The sequence below is a fragment of the Chanodichthys erythropterus genome, chromosome 23, assembly GCF_024489055.1.
Source record: "Chanodichthys erythropterus isolate Z2021 chromosome 23, ASM2448905v1, whole genome shotgun sequence".
Lineage (NCBI taxonomy): Eukaryota > Metazoa > Chordata > Actinopteri > Cypriniformes > Xenocyprididae > Chanodichthys > Chanodichthys erythropterus.
Window position 1 is genome coordinate 3893840 of NC_090243.1, and position 14137 is coordinate 3907976.

The 14137-nt window shown below is 34.3% G+C and overlaps 1 protein-coding gene across 3 annotated transcripts; it reads left to right on the forward strand.

Annotated features, from left to right (window-relative positions):
- The first annotated feature begins 513 nt into the window (after positions 1-513).
- Positions 514-6320, forward strand: thtpa (thiamine triphosphatase). Of its 3 annotated transcripts, none has more exons than XM_067378315.1 (4): positions 514-576; positions 871-946; positions 1748-2284; positions 5983-6320. In XM_067378315.1, exons 2-4 carry the CDS (start codon positions 877-879, stop codon positions 6081-6083), a joined length of 708 nt encoding a protein of 235 aa, XP_067234416.1. In that variant the 5' UTR covers positions 514-576; positions 871-876; the 3' UTR covers positions 6084-6320. The 3 variants fall into 3 exon arrangements, with proteins under 3 accessions (XP_067234416.1, XP_067234417.1, XP_067234418.1); XM_067378316.1 differs by having other exon boundaries at positions 560-576; positions 1799-2284; XM_067378317.1 differs by lacking the exon at positions 514-576 and having other exon boundaries at positions 1955-2284.
- The last annotated feature ends 7817 nt before the right edge of the window (positions 6321-14137 follow it).

The window sequence follows — 14137 nt, forward strand, 5'->3', positions numbered from 1 at the left end:
ACATTACTAGGCCTACACACATGACATTTTTTATAAAATAAGCAGGTTCATAAATTAAAACATTTAACAAATTATACATATATGTATACACACATTCATACATAATAGGCTATATGATGTATTATGTATGAAATATTTACACTCCAAACTAAAACGTATATGTATATTTTTTTCAGTTAATAACAACAATGTTGAACGTGTTATTTTATATTTTATTTTACAGTGTATTTCATACAAAACAAATTTCATGATACACACACACACACGCACGCACACACAAACAAACACACACAAATTGGATTAAGTAAAACAGCAGTATATTGTTATGTAATATAATGTATTATATGTAATATGTAATATCTTAAAATGTAGCTCTCTAATCTTGATAGAAATACAATATTTGTCAGGAAGTAATACTTTTTTTAAAGGAAGTAATACTTATAAAAGCACTGTTGCGTATGTGGTGCGCTTAATGACGAGCAGATATTAGGCTGTCCATGAATATGCCTGACCGGAAAATCTGTACAGGAGTCAGGACCCTGATTCCAAGTCTGTCCCCATTACACTGATTGATCGGTAAGTTCAGCTGATTTTGTTTGATAGTTTGTTTTCGTTATGTCGGAATGTCTGTCACAACTGGATTTTAACCGCAGTAGTAATTACAGTATAATTACCACTGCCTAAACTAACAATTTATTAACCTGTGACCAGGTTCCCGGCAATATTTGTTGTTGTCCGAGTTTCATGAGCTGCCTACTTTGCCTACATCTGACAACGTTATTATTTTACAGGTTACAGTTGTCCATTAATACAGAAAGTCTTTAATATGCGAAAATTCAGATTTCTCGTTTTTATTTTTTTATGTCATAGGACAAAATGACTGTAGAGGTGGAAAGAAAATTTGTTTGTAATGCAGAAATTATGGGGAAACTACAGGATATTGGAGGTGCGTTCACATCTTCACATATACGTGTGTGTGTGTATATATATATATATATATATATTATATATATATATATATATATATATACACACACACACACACACACACACACACACACACACACACACATACATACAGCTATGGAAAAAATTAAGAGACCACTCCAAGTTCAGAACTCAATGTTAAGTGGTCTCTTAATTTTTTCCATAGCTGTATATATATAAAAAATCAATGCCATTACATGGCAATTTTGTAACTAAAAGTTTTAGATTTACGTGCTGTCAAACGATTAATCATATCCAAAATAAAAGTTTGTGCTTGCATAATATATGTGTATATTATTTATTATGTATATATAAATTCACACATACATGTATAATTATATTTAACAAAAAAAAAAATATATATATATATACACACACATTATACATATATATATATATATATATATATATATATATATATATATATATATATATATATATATATATATATATATATATATATATATATATATATATATATATATATATATATATATATATATATATATATATATATAAATAATGTAAACACAAACTTTTATTTTGGACTTTTTTTTATTTATTTGGATTCTGAGAGCACTAATGTATATACAAACAATACATGCAAACATACATGAATCAGGGTGATTTGGACACTTTTTACCATTGAGATGACTTCACCCTGTGTATATATAATATATATATATTTTATATATATATATATATATATATATATATATATATATATATATATATATATAATATTAATATCTCCACACAGCTGAATGCATCGGTCAGCGGCAGTTTCAAGACCAGTACTTTGACTCTCCAGATTTCATCCTAACATTAAGAGATTTCTGGCTGAGATGCCGAGAGGGATTGTGGGAATTGAAATGCCCTGCAGTTTCAGGACTTACACCTGACAATGAAACTCAGACCCTTTGCACACGATACAGGGAGATAACCAATTTCCCTCTGATTCAATCAGAAGTCAGCAGGATTATCAGTGAACACACTGCTGAAGGGAGTGAATCAAATTCCTCACAAAGGGAACAAACTGACAAAGTGGCAGAAAACGAGGACACAGAGATCTCTTCAGCAGATGACACAAAGTGGCTGACTGACCTCAATCTCATCTGTTTTGCTGAGTTCAAGACCGAGCGCTGCTCATACATGCTAGAGAGAGAAGGTGCAGTGCGGGTGGATCTGGACCAGGCTGATTTCGGATATTGTGTGGGAGAGATTGAGGTTCTGGTGCCTGAAGGAGGTGACATGAATGCAGCTCTGCAGAGGATTACAAGCACTGCTGCAGAACTGGGTGAGCTGATGTATTGTGTGTGTGTGTGGACACCTTATATACAGAATGTATTTGCTAAAGCTGGTGTTATTTTAGTATTATTGAGATACTATTATTACTTTTTAATAATAGTTGATATTATTTATAATTTTCATATTTTCCATTTTCATTTTCGTTAGTCACCATGGAATCAAAACTGACAATTCTTGTTTTTTATGGAATATTGCAGTATTTATTATAAATAATTTATCTGTGTACATTTTTTTTAAAATTCTTATTCCCTCATAATCTTTAATCAGAATAACTTCCTTCCCTCACTTTCTCTTCTCTGATGACATTTACTGGCTTGAGGGCGGGATCAACCTGTCACTCACATGACATCATAGCAATAGCACACCACATCCAATGATCCAATCAATTCCCAACATACAAAATCAAGTCTCGCCCTACAGTTTTTTTTTTTATTATTTGAGAAGCTGTTTTACTCTGATATATGTCAAAATATGGAAGAAAAGACTATCACAGCTTCCATTTCAGGCCAACGTTTCAGTAATTTTATCATTTTCATTTTTAAACTAAATTAAATAAAAAACATTTCTTGGAAACTAGCTGAAATAAAATATATATATATATTTAAAATATTTGCTTTCAGTTAATGTTTATTTCAAGTAACAAAAGTGTTTTTATGGTTTCACTTTACACAATTCTGATTGTTTCAAAGCAGCTTCACTACAAACCCAATTCCAAAAAAGTTGGGACACTGTACAAATTGTGAATAAAAACTGAAAGCAAAGATGTGTAAGTTTCAAATTTCAATATTTTATTCAGAATACAACATAGATGACATATCAAATGTTTAAACTGAGAAAATGTATAATTTTAAGGGAAAAATAAGTTGATTTTAAACTTCATGGCATCAACACATCTCAAAAAAGTTGGGACAAGGCCATGTTTACCACTGTGTGGCATCCCCTCTTCTTTTTATAACAGTCTGCAAACGTCTGGGGACTGAGGAGACAAGTTGCTCAAGTTCAGGAATAGGAATGTTGTCCCATTCTTGTCTATTACAGGCTTTTGGTTGCTCAGCTGTCTTAGGTCTTCTTTGTCGCATCTTCCTCTTTATGATGCGCCAAATGTTTTCTATGGGTGAAAGATCTGGACTGCAGGCTGGCCATTTCAGTACCCGGATCCTTCTACGCAGCCATGATGTTGTAATTGATGCAGTATGTGGTCTGGCATTGTCATGTTGGAAAATGCAAGGTCTTCCCTGAAAGAGACGACGTCTGGATGGGAGCATATGTTGTTCTAGAACTTGGATATACCTTTCAGCATTGATGGTGCCTTTCCAGATGTGTAAGCTGCCTGTGCCACACGCACTCATGCAACCCCATACCATCAGAGATGCAGGCTTCTGAACTGAGCGCTGATAACAACTTGGGTTGTCCTTGACCTCTTTAGTCCGGATGACATGGCGTCCCATTTTTCCGAAAAGAACTTCAAATTTTTATTCGTCTGACCACAGAACAGTTTTCCACTTTGCCACAGTCCAATTTAAATGAGCCTTGGCCCAGAGAAAACGTCTGCGCTTCTGGATCATGTTTAGATATGGCTTCTTTTTTGACCTAAAGAGTTTTAGCCGGCAACGGATTGTGTTCACCGACAATGTTTTCTGGAAGTATTCCTGAGCCCATGTTGTGATTTTCATTACAGTAGCATTCCTGTATGTGATGCAGTGCTGTCTAAGGGCCCGAAGATCACGGGCATCCAGTATGGTTTTCTGGCCTTGACCCTTACGCACAGAGATTGTTCCAGATTCTCTGAATCTTTGGATGATATTATACACTGTAGATGGTGATAACTTCAAACTCTTTGCAATTTTTCTCTTAGAAACTCCTTTCTGATATTGCTCCACTATTTTTCACTGCAGCATTGGGGGAATTACTGATCCTCTGCCCATCTTGACTTCTGAGAGACACTGCCACTCTGAGAGGCTCTTTTTATACCCAATCATGTTGCCAATTGACCTAATAAGTTGCAAATTGGTCCACCAGCTGTTCCTTATATGTACATTTAACTTTTCCAGCCTCTTATTACTACCTGTCCCAACTTTTTTCCAAAATGAGCCAATATTTGGCATGGTATTTCAAAATGTCTCACTTTCAACATTTGATATGTTATCTATATTCTGTTGTGAATAAAATATAAGTTTATGAGATTTGTAAATTATTGCATTCCTTTTTTTATTCACAATTTGTACAGTGTCCCAACCTTTTTGAAATTGGGTTTGTATAATAAACCAGAAAATAACTTCACAATGATGCAAACATCAAATATGAGACAAATTCAAATACTGCTGTAAAGCAGGTCTCCAGAAGAAAATAGTGTCATTCTGCTCAAGTCAGTTCAGTGTTAAGTTCAATAGCTGTAATATTTTTATATAGTTTAGTTTTAGTTATAGTTTAGTTTCAAGTCATCTTGAAACATAAGAAGTTAGTCTTTTCTTCCATATTGTGATGTATAGCCGAGTGAAACTACTTCTTGAACAAGAATAAATGTAAGGCGGGACGTGATTTTGTCTATCAGGAATTGATTGGATGGTTGTATAAAGATGTGCACAGATAAATCATTTCTAATAAATACTGCAGTATTCCATACCCCACCCCCCAAAAAACAAAACAAAAACAAGAATGGTTTGATTTCATGATGACTTTAAAAGGAACACTCCACTTTTTTTGAAAATAGGCTCATTTTCCAACTCCCCTAGAGTTAAACAGTTGAGTTTTACCGTTTTCGAATCCATTCAGCCGATCTCCGGTTCTGGCGGTACCACTTTTAGCATAGCTTAGCATAGTTCATTGAATCTGATTAGACCGTTAGCATCGCGCTTAAAAATGACCAAAGAGTTTTGATATTTTTCCTATTTAAAACTTGACTCTTCTGTAGTTAAATCGTGTACTAAGACCGACAGAAAATGAAAAGTTGCGATTTTCTAGGCTGATATGGTTAGGATCTATACTCTCATTCCGGCGTAATAATCAAGGAACTTTGCTGCCGAATCATGGCTGCAGCAGTGCAATGATATTACGCAGCGTCTCTCACATACGTCTCCATGGTTGCAAGGCACGTACCCTGTGCAAGTAGGGGCTCACGAGCGCTGTGTAATATCATTGCACTGCTGCAGCCATGGAACGGCAGCAAAGTTCCTTGATTATTAGGCCGGAATGAGAGTATAGTTCCTAGCCATATCAGCCTAGAAAATCGCAACTTTTTATTTTCTGTCGATCTTAGTACACGATTTAACTACAGAAGAGTCAAGTTTTAAATAGGAAGAATATCAAAACTCTTTGGTCATTTTTAAGCGCGGTGCTAACGGTCTAATCAGATTCAATGAAGTATGCTAAGCTATGCTAAAAGTGGTACCACCAGAACCGGAGATCGGCTGAATGGATTCGAAAACGGTAAAACTCAACTGTTTAACTCTAGAGGAGTTGGAAAATGAGCCTATTTTCAAAAAAAGTGGAGTGTTCCTTTAACTATAATATCCCTGGATAAGACATCCAAATCTGCTGCCTTATAGACTATAAACAAATGGCTAAACACTTTTATGACATCTGTTATTTATCAATAAACCATTAGAATTAAAAGTTAAATAATGCTACCTGAATCTCTTTTCATATCACTTTATAATATATAATCTATTTTGTTGTCTGTTTTAACAGGTTTAAGCTGTGAGAAGAGAGTAGAGGGGAAAATGCATGTTTACCTTCAAAAATATCGACCAGACCACTATGCCAAACTTCTTAATGCTCATATTTTATGAGGAATCACTAGTGTAACATATAATTTGTAGTTTTTTTTAATTGTGATTAATTTATGAAAACATACACTAAACATCCTTAATGCTCACATTTAAATGAGAAAATCACTGTTTTGTGTATAGATGAAGTACAGATAAATACAGAGAAAGCAAAGTATAGTATGTAGCAGTGCACTGTGACATTGTATCATAGCAGTTTGTGTCAGTCAAATAAAGCAGATATCTGATTTAAAAAATATGAGTACCTTAAAACCGTGTCTGTGATTTGTTTTTGGCACTATATATATACAAATAACAACTTTTCTATTCTCTTAAATATTTTGAGTTATTCTTGTTCACACTCTTAGAACAAAAGGTTCCGTTAGAACCTTAAGGGTTTTGACTCAATTTAAAATAATCCTTTTTTTTTTGCCAAAAAGGTTCTATATAAGGAGAAATGCTTAATATTATTGAATAATACTTTCATGTTTAACATGTTATTTCAGTTTTTTTCTAGTGATAAATATGTTTACGAGCTGTTTAATTCATGAAATTAAATCAAAATCACATCTAAATCCATAAAATGAAGCCATGATGGGAACCCCTAAACTGTTGTATATATGAAGTGCCTGACAGAACACTATACAGAAGCTTTTCTTGAACAAGAGTGAACCTGTTACATGTATCATGGACAATAATTAGCCTAATAAAAGATCTTTAATAAGTAATAAGTAAAAAAAAAAAATTAAAAAAATCAAATTCCAGATACTTTTATTTTGATATTAATTTCGCAAATTCTCTGCTTTGACCTAAATAGATTTGTGTATGATTGTAAAGTGCATCGTTTGCTCAGCAGAGAGCGCTGTTCTCTTTGTAATGAGCAGTTCGCTCAGTGTGCCAGCAGTTGGCGCAAGTCGTTTCTGGAAAACCATTGACAAGTTCATTAAAATCTGTTTTAACACCAGGTGGTTTGGTAATCTATACGGAACAGAATTAGAAATGATTAAAATGATCCTTAGTCATTACTAATGATTTATGACGCTCCAGTTAGATCAATGATCTATATATATTACACTGATTCATTGTTGACACTCCACAGCAATGTCCAGTGCTCACAACAACTCAACTACTGTAAGTATGTTCAATGCTATTCTCACATCATGCCACAATGAAATGTGTTTATGATTCACAAATATTATTTTTAATTCTGCGTCTACAGTAGCCCAGTACATTCGGCATCAAATTGACAGCATATTAGGCTACACTATTTGTAAAATACATATTTCAGAACTACTGTTTACTGTACTTAAAGGGATAGTTCACCCAAAAATGAAAATAATGTCATTAATTACTCACCCTCATGTCGTTCTACACCCGTAAGACCTTCGTTCAATGAGGCCTGCATAGACAGCAATGACACCGAACTTCTAAAGAACCAGAAAGGTACTCAAAACATATTTAAATCAGTTCATGTGAGTACAGTGGTTCTACATTAATATTATAAAGTGAGGAGAATACGTTTTGTGCGCCAAAAAAACAAAATAACTTTTAAACAATATCTAGTGATGGCCGATTTCAAAACACTGCTTCGAATCTTCTGTTTCGATTCAGTGATTCGGATCGCGTGTCAAATTGCCAAACTGCTGAAATCACGTGACTTTGGCGCTTCGAATCACTGATTCGAAACAAAAGATTCGAAGCAGTGTTTTGAAATCGGCCAACACTAGATATTGTTTAAAAGTTATTTATTTTTTTTATTTTTTTTGGCGCACAAAAAGTATTCTTGTCGCTTTATAATAATAAGGTTGAACAACTGTACTAACGTGAACTGTTTTAAATATGTTTTGAGTACCTTTCTGGATCTTGAGAAGTTTGGTGGCATTGCTGTCACAAACCCTTTAAAGGAACACTCCACTTTTTTTGAAAATAGGCTAATTTTCCAACTCCCCTAGAGTTAAACAGTTGAGTTTTACCGTTTTCGAATCCATTCAGCCGATCTCCGGTTCTGGCGTTACCACTTTTAGCATAGCTTAGCATAGTTCGTTGAATCTGATTAGACCGTTAGCATCGCGCTTAAAAATGACCAAAGAGTTTTGATGTTTTTCCTATTTAAAACTTGACTCTTCTGTAGTTAAATCGTGTACTAAGACCGACAGAAATTGAAAAGTTGCGATTTTCTAGGCAGATATGGTTAGGAACTATACTCTCATTCCGGCGTAATAATCAAGGAACTTTGCTGCCGTATCATGGCTGCAGCAGTGCAATGATATTACGCAGCGTCTCTCACATCCTGAATGAGAGTATAGTTCCTAGCCATATCAGCCTAGAAAATCACAACTTTTTATTTTCCGTCGGTCTTAGTACACGATTTAACTACAGAAGAGTCAAGTTTTAAATAGGAAAAATATCGAAACTCTTTGGTCATTTTTAAGCGCGATGCTAACGGTCTAATCAGATTCAATGAACTATGCTAAGCTATGCTAAAAGTGGTACCGCCAGAACCGGAGATCGGCTGAATGGATTTGAAAATGGTAAAACTCAACTGTTTAACTCTAGGGGAGTTCGAAAATGAGCCTATTTTCAAAAAAAGTGAAGTGTTCCTTTAAGTGTTAGAACATATCTTGATTTTTAAAAAATTATTTGATGTTTTAAAAAGAATTTATTAAAAATGTAAAAGCAGTAGGCTAGCTTAATGAGGTGCATGAACATACTATTTGAAGTGTTAAAGTCGGCATTCAATTGCGATAGTCTTTTCTTCCCAATTGTGAATGCTGCTGCTGCTTCTATCAGAAATTTAGTAATTCCCACTTCTAAAGTCGTGATTACGACGAGCTCAATCACATTCAAGTTTAAAAATGGGAGGGTGTTCATGTGCAATTTTTTTACCTAAGAAACTCATATTTTCGATAATTCCAAGAGCACGTGAAGGCAGAAATGGCCTCTGGAACTTGTTGGGCGGGACTTGATTTTGTGCATTGAGAATTGATTGGATGGTTGTGGTTTGCTATTGCTGTGATGTCATGTGAGTGACAGGTTGCCCCGCCCTCGCGCTAGTAAACACGTCATCAGGGAAGAGATGAGATGACGCTACAAGAGGGAGGAAAATTATTTTGGTTAAACATGAGGGCACATGAATGAAAAAATATAATAAAATAATGATGCGCACAGAAAAAATACTCCAATACTCCATAAAGAAGAAAAAGAAGATTTGTCTATATCTATTTCATAGTGACAAACTAAATGTTTAAAAATTGATGCATGCAATTGTTTTTGATTTTAATAAGCACTGAAAATATACTAGATCTATACATAATTTTATTATACTAATATTTTACAATAAAAATATCAAAAGGGCACCCAGTCAAGGTAAAAAAGAAAGAAAGAAAAAAAAAGGTCATGACGGTGACAAGCTCACGTGCAAGGCTGAAATAAAAGAGAGCTGGTATGGAGGGATGCAAAGGGGTATTTATTTCAGCTCGAGACTTCAGCTTGAGTGCGGAGAGTAGGCTTTTATGAGGAAATATTAGGAGAGGTGAAATATGACCCTGTGTACTCGCTATAAAGTGCAAGTATCTCTTGCTTTCTTCTCCCCAACATAAGGCCTTTGCCTTAAGACTTCTATTATTTTATGCTGATATCCCTGAGAAAATGGCTAGATATTTGCTCAGACCAGCTCTGTTCATTGTTTTTTTATTTTTATAGTAATGAAGGGAAACCATTGTGCAAGGTTTGACAGGATACAATTAAAGTGCCATTATTTCAGAGGAACCTTCAGATGGGAACCGGATGACAGAGGTGTATTTTTCATATCAAAACCATTGGATGCCTTGTAATTTTTGCTAATAAAAGCTTTAGTTTTGCTGCTAACAATCCCTCTTGCATCCATTCACATTCAAGTTCTCACAGTCTCACAAAAGGCTTCTCTCTCTCTCTCTTTCCAAACAATCAGTGACCTTCCTGTCATCTATAACACTTACACAGGTGATCAAATGAAGCCACATGGCGCTGTTGCTTTGAAAGTTCTCACATTTGACTCCTCTCACAGCAGCTGCTTTACACTATTTTAGTTTGGCTTTGACATAGACTGTGACTATACAGGCCCTTTATATACACACATATCTGGTTTAAATCATCTCCAATGACTAATAAATCCAGCTAAAACACATCTGCACACTGTCTATCTGGAATAAAGTATAATATTAAAATGAATAATCCCAGCTAACAGGAAATAGTCTCAGAACTTTAGCTAATATTCTGGCAAGGTTCTCTCAAAGTTATGTGCAAACATTCTTCCAGTAATGTTAGTGAATATTCGTTCAACTTTATCTGGTCTTTAATAATGTTCTCCAAATGTTAGCACTTAAAACATTATTTATACAGTGTTCATGGCACGTTCTTTAAAAATCAACAACATTTTAGTTGCACGTTCGTCTAATGTTTTTTAAATGTTGATTCAGAATGTTCAGAGAAGATTCAAAAGAAATGTTCCAATATTTTTTTGCAAAATGACAATGTTCTGTTAACGTTCACATCTCACACATGCACACAAAACAAGGTTTTGAATTATAAATAATAATAAATTCAATTTCATGTTTTTGAAAATTAAAACTTAATCGCATTTATTCAAGGTTTTATATCTGGAATCTTTCAGACCCAAACAGAAACAATGTAACATACTTCATTGATGTTATCAAGTTCTCATGTGACATCATAAACCATATACTCCAATGTTAAGCATGTTTTTGGGCTATTAAAGTCACTATGAAATAAATTTTTTAATGGAATATTGCAGTTAATAATTTATCCATGCACATCTTTTTTTTTTTTTTTTTTTTTTTTTAATACATGTGCCCTCATAATGTTTCATCAAACAAAATATCTTCCCCTATCTTCTCTGATGACATGTTTACTGGTGTGAGGGCGGGGCAACCTGTCACTCTTACAACATCACAGCAATAGCAAACCACAACCAATGATCCAATCAGATCCTTTCCTACATTTTTATTTGTTTGAGAAGCCGTTTCACTTGGATATATGTCACAATAGGGAAGAAAAGACGATCACAACTTCAGTTTCATGTCAACTTTAAGGGCCCAAACTAAATATGAGGGTTAGAAGTGTTTTTGACATTGTGTGTTGACTTGTGCAATAGTTTTATTAGAGTAAATTAGTGTGACAGAAATAGTTCTTGCATTTGATAATAAGATATAAAGCCACAACAGCTGTTTACATGCAGCTGTTGTGGCTCACACAAGAAAATTAATCAACAGAAGCAGTCAAAAATTTCTATGCATTACAGTTGTTGATGATGGTAGATGGTTCTCTATGTGAAAAACTGGCTATATATATATATATATATATATATATATATATATATATATATATATATATATATATATATATATATATATATATTATATATATATATACCGATCAGACATAACATTATGACCACTGACAGGTGAAGTGAACAACACTGATTATCTCTTCATCACAGGATCTGTTAGTGGGTGGGATATATTAGGCAGAAAGTGAACAATGTTCTGCTGGGGAACCTTGGGTCCTGCCATCCATGTGGATGTTACTTTGACACGTACCACCTACCTAAGTATTGTTGTAGACCATGTACACCCTTTCATAGAAACGGTATTCCCTGGTGGCTGTGGCCTTTTTCAGCAGGATAATGTGCCTGGAATGGTTTGAGGAGCACAACAACGAGTTTGAGGTGTTGACTTGTCCTCCAACTTCCCCAGATCTCAATCCAATCGAGCATCTGTGGGATGTGCTGAACAAACAAGTCTGATCCATGGAGGCTCCACCTCGCAACTTACAGAACTTAAAGGATCTGCTGCTAAAATCTTGGTGCCAGATACCACAGCACACCTTCAGGGGTCTAGAGGAGTCCATGCCTTGACGGGTCAGGGCTGTTTTGACAGCAAAAGGGGAACCAACACAATATTTGGAAGGTGGTCATAATGTTATGCCTGATTGGTGTATATTTATATTTATTTATTTGTTTGTTTGTTTGTTTATAATAATTTTCGGGACATCTGGAACTTTAATAAATTTGGGTCAGTTGGTCTTTAGATACAGTATAGAAGAGAATTGTGGGCATTCATTGTGGGTTTTCCATCTAAAAGAAGAGCAACATGTCATATTTGATTTGTCATCGCACTCCCCTGAGCCTAAAGCCAGATCTGAGCTCCTGTAACAATTCTGTCACTTCTCATTTCACATGTGTGCATAATTACAGGAACCAGTGACCCAGGATCTTGAGCTCAAGTCTTTTATTCTTATGTATCAACAGCAAACCAAAGGTTAAGCCATAATTCATTTGTCATAAACTGGTGATTCATCCATGTAATAATCTCATATGTTTAACCAATCTATCAATCATTAATCAAATTTGTGGTCCCACTTTATATTAGATGGCCTTAACTATTACTTACATCAAAAAATAAGTACAATGTACGTATGTATTTATATTGTATTGCCAAACAGTTTTGCTGCTATTGAGGTGGGATATATATATATATATATATATATATATATATATATATATATATATATATATATATATAGATATATATATATATATATATATATTAGGGCTGTCAAACGATTAATCGCGATTAATCGCATACAAAATAAAAGTTTGAGTTTGCCTAATATATGTGTGTGTACTGTGTGTAATTTTTATGTATATATAAATACACACAAATTTATGTATATATTTAAGAGAATTTTGTTATTTATGTACAAAATATTTGTATTTATATATAATACAAATTCTATAAAAATATAAATACATGTACTTGTAAGTATTTCTCAAATATATACATGAATGTGTTTGTATTTATATATACATAATAATTACACACAGTACTCACACATATATTAGGCAAACTCAAACTTTTATTTTGTATGCGATTAATCGCGATTAATCATTTGACAGCCCTAATATATATATATATATATATATATATATATATATATATATATATATATATATATATATGGTTAGGGACAGGTTTGGTGGTATGGGTATGGTTATCAATGTTTATAGGTAGCACAATAATATAGAACGGTAAATAAACTGACTTAGAACTACCAGTGCATTAAATGGTTTTATTGCACACCTTCCAGCCAATCAGAATCAAGTATTCAGATAGACCATGGTGTAATTAACTTGAATAGTGATGCAGCAACATAATTTGTTTAAAAAGAAATTTTATTTTATTTGATGACAAATAATGTAAATATAATGTAATGTGATCAGCACCTGGATAGGAGACCTCCTGGTAAAAACTAGTGCGGCTGTGTTAGTGAGGCCAGCAGGGGGACACTATATGGAAAAAAAAAAAGCACCGTCCTTCGGATGAGACATTAAACTGAGGTCCTGACTCTCTGGTCATTAAAAATCCCAGAATGTCTTTCGAAAAGAATAGAGGTGTAATTCCATCATCCTGACCTAATTTGCCCATTGGCCTCTGTCCATCATCAAGGCCTCCTAATCATCCCCAAATATATACTGATTGGCTTCATCACTCCATCTCCTCTAGTGGGCGTTCTGGCACAATATGGGTGAAAAAAGCTCTATATACAACCCGAATTCTGGAAATATTGGGATGTTTTTTTAAATTTGAATAAAATGAAAGTTGGGACGGGGCATGTTTACCATGGTGTAGTATCTCCTATTCTTTTCAGAACAGTTTGAAGATGTCTATGCATTGAGGTTATGAGTTTCTGAAGTTTTGGTGTTGGAATTTGGTCCCATTCTTGCTTGATATAGGTTTCCAGCTGCTGAAGAGTTTGTGGTCGTCTTGGAATTATTTTTCATTTAATGATGCACCAAATGTTCTCTATAGGTGAAAGATCTGGACTGCAGGCAGGCCAATTCAGCACCTGGACTCTTCAGCGACGAAAAGCCATGCTGTTGTAATAGCTGCAGTATGTGGTTTTGCATTGTCCTGCTGAAATACACAAGGCCTTCCCTGAAATAGACGTCATCTGGAGGGAGCATAATGTTGCTTTAAAACCTTTATAATTTCAGCATTCAAAGTGCCTTCCAAAACATG